Raw genomic sequence first — 15,193 nt, forward strand, 5'->3', positions numbered from 1 at the left:
ACTTTAACAACTGCATACTTCTGAACGAATATTCCGACAGCCCGTGAAGGCAGCACCAAACCCTGCTGCCGTCAGGAGCAGAAGGAGGAGAAGGAAGGAGATGGCCGACTAGGAGCCAACGTTACTGTTGCCACTTCGTTGACGAGATTTCTTAGACACAACACATCTGCACAGTTCGAGTGGGAAGAGGACGTTTTAAATATTTCGCTCCTCTTCCACAATGGCAGAACAAAACAGCAACGTCAGATATCAAGAGGTATGTAACAGTTTTGTGGCACGCCAAAATGTAGTTAGCTAGCAGCTAGCGTTAGCTGCTACCCATCCAGCTAACAGTAGTCAACATTAGCCTGCTGTCACCGAGGAAAACAACGAGCTCAACCGACATTAGTTTACGGGCGGGCCTGGTTGGGCGATAAATACCTTAAGCTTATATCAAACCAAATTTCTCACTAAAATAAATAATAATAATAATAATTTCGTCACTTATAATATGTGTCATGAATGTGACCCATTTTCATTTAGCAGCTTAGTAAGTGACTCGCAACGTTAGCTAGTTTTGGCCTTACTGAGCCGGAATGCTGAGCAGTGTGACTTTGTCGAGCCTTGCACCTAAGCTGTCATACTACCTGACGGTGCTGGGTCAGTGACTTAAACTCCAGTAACAGTACACGATCAAAAATACTAATGCGAAGCCTGCTCATTTATTGACATAAATGCAGCTGATGTGTGAGATCGTGAGGGCGCAGTTCATAGTTTAATTGGGGCTATGTGGTTTTGATGATGTACCAGAGGTTACTGTGTTATTATCACAGATGGAACAGTACAGTTCAGCTAATCTTGCTATTTGAAAAGAAAATAAGGGTTGCAGACAAATCTATCATGACCACTTGTTGCACAGTATATTAATCAATCATCAATTGCAACATTTGTGGAGAGTTAGAATTAGCACCATTTTAAAACTGTATTGTGTGTTTAATACCTGGCTTAAGTACATATGGGGTGTGCAAACAAAGGTACATTGCAACTGGAAGTTCAAATAAGATTGTGTTTACAGATGAAACAAAAGATGGTCTTGTCTGTATGTGTATATACATCTATATATTTATATATCTATACGGTTTAGAGAGAGGAGAGAGAAAAAAGACAGAGAGAGAAAAAAGACAGATAGAGAGAGAGAGAGAGAGGGGGGAGGAGGGAGAGAGAGATAGAGAGAGAGAAAGAAAGGGAGAGAGAGAGAGAGAGAGAGAGAGAGAGAGAGAGAGAGAGAGCTCTCTCTCTCTCCTCTTCTCTCCATCCTCTCTCTTCTCTCTCTCTATCTCTCTCCTCTCTGTCTCTGTCTTTTTTCTCTCTCTCTCTCTCTCTCTCTTTTCTCTCTCTCTCTCTCTCTCCTCCTCCTTTCTCTCTCTCTTTTTTCTCTCTCTCTTTTTTTCTCTCTCTCTCTTTTTTTTCTCTATCCTCTCTCTTCTCTATATAGAGAAGATATAAAATCTATATTTTATATATAGGTTTATATGAAAAGATAATAGAGGATATAATATAGAGAGAGAGAGAGATAGAGAGAAAATAGATAGATATATATGAAAAATATTATATAGAGATATGGTATATATATATAGTGTTATATATATATATATATACATATATATATGATATATATATATTTTATATATATATATATAATTTTATATATATATATATATAATATATATATATATATATATATATATATATATTTATATATATATATTCACATGCATACATAATAGCCAACAACTCAAGTTTTCCTAGATGTTGTAATTTAAGTTTGACCCAAGTTGTGTTTGTCCTTAATTAACATTTCTTCAGCTGGTGAATGAGGATGAACCGGCACAGTCATCCCAGGAGGGTCCTGCCCAGGACGCACCACCACCTTACAGCAGCATTGCAGCAGCAAATGCAGGTTAGGAACCATCACACACTGTCCCATAACTCAAAACAAACACAATTTTGAAGTGGGAGTATTATTGAAATCCATAAATACTATAGTAAGAGTGTAGAAGTCCTTAAAGTGGGAAAGCAAAATAATTCTAATAATGGATAGAATTGTTTCACATTATCTTTACAAAGTACAAGCCTTCTCTGATAGCTGTGCCTTAGATTTGAGTAGAACAAAGTCACATCCTTTAATATCACAGTCTGTATTGAGTGTTTTAATGTTGAATCTGTTTTGAACAACTGCATATACTGCTAACTACTTTAAATGCTAACGGTGGCTTACATGTTATGAGATCATCATGGGTGTTTTCATCTTTTAAAAGTAAAAACAGCCATCAAATATTATTAAAAACAAGAGTAAAATGTTCCCTGCTGAAATCTAACAAATGAAGTAAAGCACCAATACCATAACTGAATAAATGTTCATAGTAATGTCAATCTTCTACTCTAGCTTGTCCGACACTGTTAGCCTTGCAATGAATAATGCATAGGAGCAGTAGCTTGTCTGCAAGTCCTTTTAGAAAGGTCTGATGTTTGTAATCTCGCTTCTTAAGAGGGCAAAGGTCAAATCGTTGCATAAGTGAGTGTAGCTTTGAGCTGTTTCTGGGTGAGTTTATTGATCTGGTCCAAAGCTGTTTGTGTTTGCACAACACAAAGGAGTATTTTGGATATCTGCCAAACGACCCAGATAGAAGTCTTGGCTCGTATGGGACAGAACATAAACTGTAATGGACACAGATACTACTAATGTATGTCTTCCTGCTGTAACTCATCCCTCCGTGGTCTGGTTTGATCATTTTCTGCTGATGCTTTTCTTTTTGAAGGAAATGAAAGTAGATTTTTGTCTGTCAGCAATTAACCCGTTGTAACAGCTGGTAAATCAGTCAACATTGGATACTTTCACTCCTGCAGTTCCCATCGACATTTTTAGATAAAACGTTAGAATTGTATTTCATAATAGAATCACAATAATATTTTTCTGATTCTTTTCAGAGAAGGACTATTAATTATATACGACTGTTGATTTATCTGTGTGTGTCTGTCAGTAGAGATAACGTATAACAACGGGTGATGGAGGCTTTCTGCCGATGAATACATGCCAAAATTACAAATGTTAGGCCAACTCATGTTTTATCATTTGTATCATTTATCATTCATCTAATGCATGAAGCTACATCCTGTAATGTTTAAAAAACAAATTGATATAGTTTGACTAAATCCAGCTTTACAGTGAGGGTGATGAAGCTCTAAAAATGGCACACTTACTGCGGTTGGAGATGGTTTCCTCCAACCTCTGATGAGAAATGAGGTTTGTTGATCAAACATCACTTTACAACTTAACAGTGAAAAGGCCATCTTACTGCCATAAATATATAATATGTATAATATTCACGTTAATTGGTCAGTCGATGACTTTTTCACCTTACATCGTTACAAAAAGGTGAAATACTTGTACAAATACAATGCTACATATCAACAATAAAAACCCTGCGCAGTATTTTTTGTACATTGCCAGCTATGCTCAGAGTTTATTTTGAGAGAAGACTTCTGCACCTGGATGAATACTCATTTTGCTTGTTACCTCCACAGCTTTCTTTGAATACAAGGAAGATGGAGGAAGATTTCCAAACCCTCCATCCTACAGTGTTGCCACCACTTTGCCCTCCTATGATGAAGCTGAGCGGAGCAAAGAAGAGGCAGCCATCCCCCTGGTCACTGGAAGAGTCACGGTAGATTGATCTAATTTATATGTAGAAATGTACCAATACAAACGTAACATTAAAACAGATCGGAGGTAAACTCAAGCTATTGTCATATATCTACATATTTCTTGCTGTGGGTGCAGGAGGACGACTTTGTGGCGAGGGATGACTTTGAAGACGCGGACCAGCTGCGAATAGGAAATGACGGCATCTTCATGCTCACCTTCTTCAGTAAGAACTCGTTTAACAGTTGACCTGCGTTCAGTTTTTCTTTTGTAAAAGAGTATACTGACTTTCAGTTTCACTTGCATAGAGCCGGCTTGTAATCGGCTGGTTATTATTTATTTATATATCTGTAAAAACCTGGTCACTGAAAAGGAAAAAGATGCACTCATTTAACATCGGATGTGTAGTTGCTCTTGAATAAGGGATCTGGCATACTATTTTCTAAAATGAATTTGGCATATTCACAAAGGCTGTTACATAATGAACTGAGTGCCAGTACACTCACTGCACACGTTTGTTTCCAGCAAAAGACGGAGGAGGAGAAATGTGTGCCAGTCAGTTGGATGACTTAAAAAAAACAACTGACATCTTGGATTAAAAATCTCCTACCATCTATTGGTCATGCTTTGAAAATGACATATTCTTTGTTTTTTTTTCTGTCACCAGTGGCATTCCTCTTCAACTGGATCGGCTTCTTCTTGTCGTTCTGTTTGACCACATCAGCCGCCGGCCGATATGGGGCCATCTCTGGCTTTGGCCTGTCCCTCATCAAATGGGTTCTTATTGTCAGGGTAAGAGCTATTTAGTGAATATTCACCACTATTCAGTGTTGTAAAGGTGCAGAATTACTAGTTCTTATTTGTTTTTCTGTACAGAAACACTTTAAACTCTACAAATGGTCTAAGATAAGTTTCTAAGATCAGGTCTTATGGGTTTATTTGGATCCGTCTGCAGCTCCTCACAGTTACTACTTGTATTTCTTCCAGTTTTCTACCTACTTCCCTGGTTACTTTGATGGACAGTACTGGTTGTGGTGGGTGTTCCTGGCCCTGGGTAAGTGAGAGACATTTTTTTATTAAGAAATTGAGTTTCCTGTTATTTGTTACTTTTAGGTAATTGCCTTATGATGCATTACATATCTTCTCTTTGTTCTGCAGGCTTCATGCTCTTCATCAGAGGCTTTGTTAACTACTCCAGGGTGCGTAAACTGGCTGATCCCGCCTACGCCACTCTTCCCCGAACAAGGGTGCTCTTCATCTATTAGAGGTAAGGTGTATTAATCTGTTCACACTCATCGTGGTTTGTCATTGGAGACATTTACATGCACACAGGAGTGATAACATTAGGGCAACGATGGGACTGAACGATTGAATTTCTTTTCATATACATCTGCCATTATTTACTTCCCACCATGTCGTGTCGAATTCCATTAAACACATTTTTTTGTAACTACACCAGTCAGGGCATTACTCACTCAAATCTGTGACTGAATTTTAGGCAGATGAGTTGCATTGTGGGTCATTTGGTCTTCAGGTAACATACAAATGTGAAAGGCCCCGTCTAGAGCCAGAGTTTGGTTTGTCCGCTCTGGGCTTCTGTAGAAACTTGGCAGAGCAACATGGCAGACTCCATGTAGATATGAAGGGCTCATTCTAAGGTAACGAAAACAAAATAATTCTTAATTTCAGGTGATTACACACTAATGCAAACATAGCTATGAATATTTTATTCCATTTCTGCCAATGGATCCGTTTTAATCCTACAGACTGGCCCTTTAAGTGACATTTCTGTTTAGTATTTTAGCCAGTATTACTTATTCATGACCGGAACATTCCTCTGGTTACTTCCCAGCCATTGGGGAGACCATGATGCAATTTACTCAAGGATCAAGTGGAAATCCATGTTATCTGGGTTTACACATGACATGCTCACGATGATAACTGAAGTAGATAAATATTGGAGTATTGCTTTAATCTGGTCAGTCTGAGTTATTACTGGGCATGTAAACATAGCCACTGACAAACCACAGACATCACCAAACATCCTTTCAAAGTATATTTCCAGACTTGATTTGTTCATCTTCTCTTATCCTAAATCCAGGATGTTGGATGTGGCAGAACTGGGCGTGACCAACACAAGCAGCAACTCTGTGAGGAGTTTCACATTTTAAGTGAAGACACTTAAACCAGAAATCGACCAGACGAGTTATAGATGAAGACAACCTTCGATAAAATATTCAGGAATTATATCACTTGTTTTATTTTGTTTTCAATCTTTATTAATGGAAAATGGTTAACAGTAATAGTCCCTTGATGTACTCATTAGTGGCGAATGTTAAGTGCTATTTACATCTCTGTTTGTAATGTATAAGTAATGCCTTATATCATTTGAAAGTAGCGTACGAGCATGCATCTGCCCTTAAGGTCAATAAATAGGGAGCGTCTCATGTTGGTGACACTTGAAGCCAACAGGTATTAAGTAGTACAACACTCTTGATTTGCCACAGCATGCAACACACTTTGTAATCTGCACTAATCATGGTTTTATTGTGATTATTATAGGCTGTTTTTAGATACCACATACACTTAAAAAGCAAGCTTTCATTAGGCTGTAAATGCTGATATGCACATATTTCACTCACCTGTTGGCTTTAAGTAGTGTTGCCCTTTTGTTTAGCCAGGAGGGGGCAGTGTTGTCTGCTGCTTTTTAACTTGTTAGGAGCTGTTCATGAAGGGCATTGTCATAATAAAACGTACATGCTTGTGATTCAAAACGCAGTGTCAGTAGAGCACATTAAAATTACATCTATGTATCAGAAGTTTGGATTTTTGCCTGTTAGATATTTTGTTGTACATTTAAATCAGGTGAAACTATCCACCCTGGAAATAGAGTTTAGGTTACTAACATGATTTTAGATGATCCAGTTTAAGTCTTTTAAACATGACCAAGCCAGAAACCAGACGGTCACAAATGTCAAGTGACAAACCCCGGAGCCACTCGGGCCGACGAGGAAGGGATGCAGAGGCTTTTGGTCAGTGACGGGCAGCAAACCAAGATGATTTAAATGGCCGTGTGAGCACATTTTCTGGTTCATGTTCTCAAAAAGCTCACGTAGATGTAACAGCATGACCTTTCCATGACTCGTCAGTGAGTCAGCATCTCGTTGGTCGTCATCGGAAAAGCTGTGATTACAGAGAAGAGTCTGAGCCGTCTGAGTTTTAGATGTTAACGATCTCACTCAGACATTTGGATCAAATTATCTAAGAGCATAAAAATAACTCAAATTCCATTTTCAGGTGGTGTTTTTGCCTTAAGATTTTATTGACAGATGGGGAAGGGAAATCTGTACTTTGTTTTTCTCATGATTAATACGGTCTACGATGTTAGCTATATTGTGGGTATCGAAACTATATCAAAGAATGTTGTATGCAGGTGCACTTTTAGCAACATAACCAATAAAACCCAGAGGGTGTTCCCATCATTACTTTAAATCCCAGACATATAAAACAAGGAATGGCTGGCGCAGTGGTTTGTGTTTTATACTTTGGAAGAAACGACATGAGGATAATGCAGGTTGTCATGATCCAATCACTGTCTCCGCCTGGTCCAGCAAACTGAGCGGCCCAATCCGTTAACTTCATACTTCTGCCATGGCTTTGATACAGACCCATTATGCTTAATTCTATGTGATGTAGAGATGCAACCTTGGGGTTTTGTTGTTATGAAACTGTACAGAGTATGTTTAGTGTTAAATAAATGTCACTTTCAATGCGTAATTTCAGAGTTTCCTGGATTGTGTTACATACAAGATTAGATTATTTACAGGTCATGAAGCTAAAGTTTGAGGGAAAAGGGCATGAACATTAGAATGTGAGGCTCAAAAGGGCAATAGGGTTACAGCGTTTGTCCGTTTAATGGTGCAGTGCACTGGTGTAAGTGTTTCACCTTTCAGCTCGTCACACCTTGTCGTATACAGAGAAGCTCAGCAGCCCTTTTCAAGATGTTAATTCATATATATTTTTCTCTTCTACTCGGCCCAAAGCTTTGATGCAGAAAAGTCAAACTCAAAGCACAAGTTCAGTTTATTCACAAAGCAGTAAAATCATAAGAAATGATAATGGAGATATCTGAAGCTTGAGAATATGGGCCCAGACACTAAGCATATAGTATTTATTAATAAATGTTGACCAACATGTCTGGATTTGATAAAGTGCAGGTATTATACAGTAACATTTATGGCATAACTTCCAACAACATTCTCAATCAATGGGTTACTAAGTAAGTGCAGTAGTTTGAGAAAATGGGATTTTTTAATGAAACTACACTATGAATTTTAATATAATATAAAAATAATAATACATTTTTTATACAAGTTTTTGTCTGCCTATGTAATGGATTATTACTACTCAGTTTTTTTTATTTCCTATCCGTCAAAATCATCTCAACTGTGGCTCAGCTTGAGAACCACTAATTCAGATTTAATCGTAAAGGCCCTGTCACACATCCGTATGGCAGAAACATGCCGGCGTATATGAAAAGTAGCTCAAAATAATACGTCCAACTTTTCCACAGCGGTGTTATAGCTGACTCGTACATAACGTATACATAACGAATTATTATACGTATGTCAAACATTGATAGCGTATCACACACAACGTATCAGAGCGTCTGGCCAACGGAGCTGGAAAAGTGCCATCTGGTTCACGTCATGCTGATGCTGGAGAACGGCTAGAATGTACTCTTGTCGCAGCCTCTCAGCATCCTCCATGCTCTCTGATGATGGGATGATGATGGGTTGATGAGCTACTCACAGGAACCCTATATACTACATTCAAAGTTTAACATAGGTTACGAATAGGTTATCCACTCGTTATCAATAAGTTGGCTGTAGGATTCACCGTCAGCCGACATAGCCTATATCTAACGTACTCGCGTACTGTAATTACGTAGGTATTCAGTATTCACGTATGTCTAACGTAACGTAACTTATGGGTAACGGCTGCATAACTTATGAGGTACGCGTTGGGTACGTCCGAAAATGTTCTTCTGTGCGAATAGAAGACCTGCTGCCAACTAAATCAGGATGTTGTGTTAGTGGACCAAAGCATGACATGTAGTCTTTTAGCTCTGATGCAAGCTGGTTAATTCTGCATAAACATCAAACAGACTTTGCAGCTTCGCCTCCTTTTGGTCTGTAAGCAAGCCTGTACCTCATTAACCATTTTCACACCACTACTTCATGTATAGTTCTGGTTTGTGACCTAAAATGGTGAAATCGGTCTATTTGAACAAAAATCTATCCTGGTGCAGCTTCACATCCATTCAGGTGGAGCATCACTGTTGAGTGTGTACACTCAGTCACTCAGCTGTCGGGGCAGAAAGAAGATGGCCTTTTGTCCGATGTGAGTTCTTGGACCAAGTTTAGGTTTTCCGTTCTTTTTCAGCGCTACGTACCAGTTCCTGTCCTGATATTTCTGAGGTACATATGTGTTGTAGTGGTTCTCCTCCAACTTCTCCAGGAAATAACATTCATCAGTCACTTTGGGCTGAGAGATAAACACAAAAAAGCACCAACAGCCGACAGCACTTTAGGGGAATTCACCAAAGATGAATTAATTATTTACAATATGAAATATTCCTCTACATATGCATGCATCATTAAGTTTAATGTACTGATTCACTATCACACGTCACCATCAGGTCTATTGCAGATACTCACTGAACTGTACAACCGGCCCTCGTCGCTCATGGCCAAATATCGCCCAGCTTCGGTTCCTTGGACGACCACTACACCTCTGTCCACAGCTTTGAGCTTTAAAACAACTGAAAGGAGAACAAGTTTAAAATAACAATATATTAACAACTGAAATCGTAAACACACCTCTACAAACACAGGTCACTTTCTGTTCTGTTCAGAGATATCTGAGATTTCTCTGTCAGTTCCAAACGTTCTGCTTGTTTGCTCTGAGCTTCAGTCAGTGGACATGAACAGACACAAGAAGACATTTAAACAATTTAAAATCCTTGCTCTTGATTTAAATTACTGAATGGATAGTTAGTGCAGTCTCATGAAACCAAAAGAATGGTGCTGACGGATTACTCAAATATAAAACACATTGTTAAAGAAATAAAAGAGATATATGGCAAATATGCATTTTATATATATATTATTATTTATTTTGACATTGACACAATACTCATTAATGAACAGAAAAAATACCTGTAAATGAGCCTGTTGACAACATTTCCAAAAGGTACCATAAACATAATACATTCATGATAAGGTACATATAAAAAGAATACTAGAAAAAGGTAGAAAATTCATATATGTATCAGAAAAGGTTACTATACATAATACATACAAATACATAGGAGTTAAAAAATAACTGTCTTAATAAGAGGGAGGAAGAGGTAGTGCCAGGAGGGCTTTAGTGGCGTGGCTTTACCTACATAAGAGGTCACCTGTGGTGCAGAGAAACAATATAGATTAAACATACATGCACTAGTTACAGAAATGGACTCAAATCAAATGTCTCATTCATTATTTTGAGAAAGTTATATTGACTTACAGGTCCTTGGTTTTTTTTTTTTTAATCACAATGGGCGTCCATACAAAACTACTGGGATGTTTCATCTTTTTCAAGCCTAAAATGAGCGACATCCCCCTTTAAATGGGCTTCCACATTTTCGCATTAAAGGAATTTATAAGACGTGTGTGAAAAAGACTGACTCCTATCCTCTTTTCCTGCTCTTGAACCTGACAGTAAAGGAAGTGAACGCATCATGTTGCAGGCGTGCCGGGATGTAAAATGTGCTGCAGGCTTACTATGCACGTCCCTGTCGTCCCTCTGCCCCTGCACCGTCCCATCGGGGAGGATCTGGAGGTGGTGTCCGCCATTCATGCAGTACAGCCGAGTCAGACGCCTGAAGTCCTGCAGCGGGCCGCAGTCCACGGTCTGGTCCTCCTCTGATGCAAACATCTTCTCATCCGTCATCCCACTCACAGGAAACACAGCTGTGTAATCAACAGGAACGTTTGTGGAGGAGTTTGGGTTTCTGTGAGCTGTCTCGGTCCCCCTGCAGTGGTCAGGTGTTTACATGCTCGTGAACGAGCGCAGAGATCACAGAGGCAGCGGGGTGCGCGTCCCCGACTCCTGGCCTCGACAACTGGGAGAATGAAGTGGGATCACGAAGTGGGATCACTGACACATACCTCAAAACTAACTTTTCAAAAGTATAGTAATGTATTATTTTCTTTACTAGATTCTAAATAATATAATATAAGATTTAATTTATTGTTTATAAAGTTATATTCTTGGGCAGTAGTGCAAACAGCGTCAACTAACTTAAAACAATAAGTAGCCAAATGTAGTAATAAATTACATCTTTTACTTGAGTGAAAGTATGACATAATACTGTACCTAAGTCCTGCATTCAAATATAATTAAGTAAAAGCACAAGTATGGAGTTGTACTTTAAGTATCAAAAGTAAAAGTACTGTAAGAGCTACTTAATAGATATATTTGACATGTAAAATCTTGATCTGAAAAGTAACTAAAGTTGTCTGAGTGTAGTGAGTGTAAGTGTAGTGAGTAGAAATGTTAAAATAGCATTAAATGGGAATACTCTATATTACTCTAAATTTGTACTTAAGTACAGTACTTGAGTAAATGTACTTAGTTACTTTCCACCACTGAATTTTAGTAGCTTATTTTTAACTACCTGGGTGGACTACAGGGTGATTAAGACATGTTTAGGTTAAGATAAGAGAAGGTTCATGAACACGCTTGAATAATTAAAATGTTAGCACTTACTTCTCAAGCAGTGATGGCGCTGCAGGTGTCAGAATGGAAAAGCAAATTTATTTGCTTGCTAATAAAAAGTGTCTTACAACGAGCTTACCGTTTCCACAGTTCAGTATCGAGTTAATATTCCTTGTTTGGAGAAGTACCACACAAAGACATACAGTTCAACCTTTAATCAATGGAGGAAAAGATCAACAGGAGTCACACTACAGAGGAGAAATAATACAGAGGAGTCGGTATAGAAAAAAACTATTATTTGGAGACAAATACACCACATTTTCTTTACAATGGATTATATGTACATATTCAAATTTTTTAAGCAAAACATTTTTTTTTTTGCGAAAGCATATACCAGTGAAACATGATCTGCCCTTAATAATTCAGAAATGTCTGCATATGCTTTGTACAAAATAGATTTTCAAACAATATTTGGGTAGTGCAAATCTTTTTCCTTTTTTTAAGATTCAAGCTGGTTGATTACTTTCACAAACAGTTTGTGTGTGAAAAAGACTGACTCCTATCCTATTCACAGTATTACACAATTTGACCAAAGCCGTCACATAAGAGTAAAAAAATGTGTTTAAAAAACAAAACAAAGAACTGTACATTTGTCTTCTAGGAGGTACATAGTTTACACTGACACGTGTTGAATTTGTCTGTGCTTGCTTTGGTCACCTTGTAGTCAAACTTCAAATAGGCTTTTTGTGTTCAGTCTGTGTCGACTGACTAAGTGTAGTTTTCCTGAAAATTTAGCCTGCACAGATATTGTTAAATGTGAATCTCCTGTAAGGAAATAGCTTATACTGGAAAAATGTTAAACAAAAAAAAGGAAGTGACCACATTTTGTTATGTGATGGTGACAGAATATCTGTCGTTTCTATTGCATATTTAGTTGTCCTCCTCAAAAATGTACACGAAAGTAAGCAAGGATTCATTTTTGAGCGAGAAGAGGCAAGTGTGCGTTATCGTATATATAGATATAGATATACATCTATATCTATATATAGATGTATATCTATATGCATATGTATATGTATATATATATATATATATAAACCTGTTTAAATGAGCAGCAGCAGAGATTTGGATACACTGAATGTGAAAGTAACCTATGAGTAACCCCTAAGCAGTTAATGAAGATGGTTTTCAACTATTTTTGAAAAAACATCAGAAAGAAAAACAACAAGTATAATTTTTCTGAGCCTGGGTATGAATGACAACAGTGGCAGCACATTCCTAAAGCGTTCCTAATCCTGACAACAAAAAAAATACACACCCTAAATCAAAGAAGCAGAAACATTTTGGGAATCCAAACTGACTGTTTTTGGTTCTCAAAGTCAGGACAAAAAAAACGACTGAACATGGACAACCACGTACTGTGTGAATCAGACATTACATTTCAACAACCTGAGCACGGGAAGCGGTTAAACATTTATAATGAGTGCTTTTATATTTGTTGTTGGGATACTTTAGCAACAGCAAAACAATTTGACATTTTCCAAATTTAAATGAGCACTTTGTAGTCGCTCACTTGACATATTTATCCAATTATTTTAAACTGGCAGGGCATCACCTTTGATCCGTCAAGAGCTTTTTTTCTTTATAATTAAATGAATTCCCCTTCAAGCTTAACATTCATGTCAAAACCTGGATTATGTTTGTGCTTCAAACACACAACATGAGAAACTGCACTGACAACTGATGGAAATGGGTTCAAATCCCACTTACTTTACACAACACACAAAGAAAGGGATACTGACAGACCTACGTTATTCTGTGTGATTACACAACACATCTGTGAGGGCCTTGAGTTACAAATAAAGCTCAGTTATCACCAATTAATTATGACCTCAATCCAGTGGACAGAAGCTCAGATAATTCAGACAAATGTATAAGATTCAATACTGGGACTTGTTCCCCTCCTCTGATGCAAACACTGACCAACTTTCAGCATCACTGAAAACAGACGAAACAGGAGTTTGGCACTGAAATAGTTCCCAGAGAATAAAAGGATCAATGCTGCCTGCCTCCAGAGGCAGTGACGCTACACTTTCACTGTGACATGACTCTATGAGGTGACTGAGGTTAAGTGCTGTCAAACATTGGAGCTCGACTACCCAACAGACAGACAAGTAAATGTGTAAATGTACTAAAGACTCGGACATTAATACAAGGTGCCTACAGGGCGTTAAGGAACAGAAGGCTTAAACTGGAGGGGTCGAAGGTTATCAGCAGCAGCTGTCGGAGGTTTACAGGATAATGTCTGGAGCTGTCCAGCATACAAACTGGTTTAAAAGGAATATTTCGAGATTTTGGGAAATGCGCTTATTCACTTTCTTGTTCGAGAAGACTGACACCACTCTTGTGTGTGTGGTAAATATGAAGCTTCAACCAGTTAGCTTAGCTTAGCATAACGACTAGCTCAGTCTTAAGGTTACAAAATCTGCTTACTAGCCTCTCTGCAGCTCAGCAATGAACACACATAAACGTATAAGTGGTTTGTATAATCAATACAAAAACTACAATTCAGCATTTTGCCAGCAGTTAAGTGTCTAAGTGACAATTTCCTTTAGACTGAGACGGGCTAGCGGTTTTGCTATGTCCAGTCTTTATGCGAAGCTAAGCTAACTCCAGCTACATATCAACCTTCTCATGTTGGCAAGAAAGAAAAAAAATGCATTTCCCAGAATGTTAAAAAAAAAAGTAAAGTAAAATGCAAAGGCTTTTGATAATTAAATATCCAAAGTCTGTTGCTTACTGCATGTTTGTCAGTTTTATAAAACAGACTTTAAAAGAAACCTTTTAAAAAGTGAAGGACGGTTATTTTCCAACCAGTTTGAGCAATGTTAAAACCACAGAAATTAGTCTTCCTGATTAATTATAAATGACATAATCTAGCAAACACAATAACATATGCCCTCTGTTCTCTGATTGGTAGACGCAGGTATCTAACACATTCCATGATTAGACTGTTGGGGCTAAAATAAATGTCAAAGCCGGCTATTTCCTATAGAAAAAGTTGTATAACTTCCATCTCAAGTCATATAGTGAAGACTGGTACAGCAGAACAGTCTTTCTTCACAGTCTTTTAAAGCCTTTAGCTGGGTACAAAGTGCTCCAATCACAATTAAGGAGTTGAGTGTGCGGCAGATTGCGTGAAAGGAAGCAGGCTTTGAATATTATTTCTTAAATTGATGGATTATTTCTACACACGGCGGATGGGCCGATCTGCCACTTCTAAAGATAAACACAGCCATTGAAAAGAAAAAGGCAAACTTGCAGCTGCATGGAACATAAAAAGTACAATCAACATACGATGAAGGTATACCATGGTGGGTTAAAGAGAGCACGTCTTGAACAGGAAGGAAGAAATGGCTAAGATGATATTTGAAGCAAAAAAGGCACATATTTTTTTTCCCTTTTATAATAGACGTGTAAACCTGGAAGCGGTTTGGCTTGTGGGAGAAATCATCCTTTTAACGATGCGCGTCTATCAACAATCCAACAGAATTGTTTCTTATCCAAAGCATCAATCAAAGCAATGAATTATGCTTTTTAAATGACTGGAAAACAGAGTTTTCCCCCATATGACTCATAAACATTTTGTTCCAACCCCCTATAAAAACTAACAGAGGAACTTACAGTCTAAAAGCCTACTTAAGAGCATGTTATTAATCAAGCTTTGTTACCTTCCCAGATAACAAT

The 15,193-nt window shown here is 37.9% G+C and overlaps 3 protein-coding genes across 3 annotated transcripts in view; 1 reads left to right on the forward strand and 2 right to left on the reverse strand.

Annotated features, from left to right (window-relative positions):
- Nucleotides 1-40: 40 nt before the first annotated feature.
- On the forward strand, nucleotides 41-7,459 carry ndfip1 (Nedd4 family interacting protein 1). The gene is made up of 8 exons (XM_029441320.1): nucleotides 41-256; nucleotides 1,846-1,939; nucleotides 3,565-3,704; nucleotides 3,821-3,908; nucleotides 4,350-4,474; nucleotides 4,670-4,736; nucleotides 4,841-4,949; nucleotides 5,784-7,459. The coding sequence occupies exons 1-7, from the start codon at nucleotides 221-223 to the stop codon at nucleotides 4,945-4,947; spliced, it is 657 nt and encodes a 218-aa protein (XP_029297180.1). The 5' UTR covers nucleotides 41-220; the 3' UTR covers nucleotides 4,948-4,949; nucleotides 5,784-7,459.
- A 948-nt stretch (nucleotides 7,460-8,407) lies between these two features.
- Nucleotides 8,408-11,067, reverse strand: fgf1a (fibroblast growth factor 1a). The gene is made up of 3 exons (XM_029441782.1): nucleotides 10,510-11,067; nucleotides 9,403-9,506; nucleotides 8,408-9,229 (listed from the first exon to the last, which is right to left on the reverse strand). The coding sequence occupies exons 1-3, from the start codon at nucleotides 10,676-10,678 to the stop codon at nucleotides 9,038-9,040; spliced, it is 465 nt and encodes a 154-aa protein (XP_029297642.1). The 5' UTR covers nucleotides 10,679-11,067; the 3' UTR covers nucleotides 8,408-9,037.
- A 579-nt stretch (nucleotides 11,068-11,646) lies between these two features.
- nr3c1 (nuclear receptor subfamily 3, group C, member 1 (glucocorticoid receptor)) overlaps nucleotides 11,647-15,193 on the reverse strand; it is a 24,977-nt gene continuing 21,430 nt past the window's right edge. Inside the window, exon 9 of the mRNA XM_029441038.1 lies at nucleotides 11,647-15,193. This exon is cut by the window's right edge and continues 444 nt beyond it. The gene's annotated coding sequence lies outside the window, so the exon portion shown is untranslated.

This window comes from Cottoperca gobio, chromosome 10 (genome assembly GCF_900634415.1).
Source record: "Cottoperca gobio chromosome 10, fCotGob3.1, whole genome shotgun sequence".
Classification (NCBI taxonomy): Eukaryota; Metazoa; Chordata; class Actinopteri; order Perciformes; family Bovichtidae; genus Cottoperca; species Cottoperca gobio.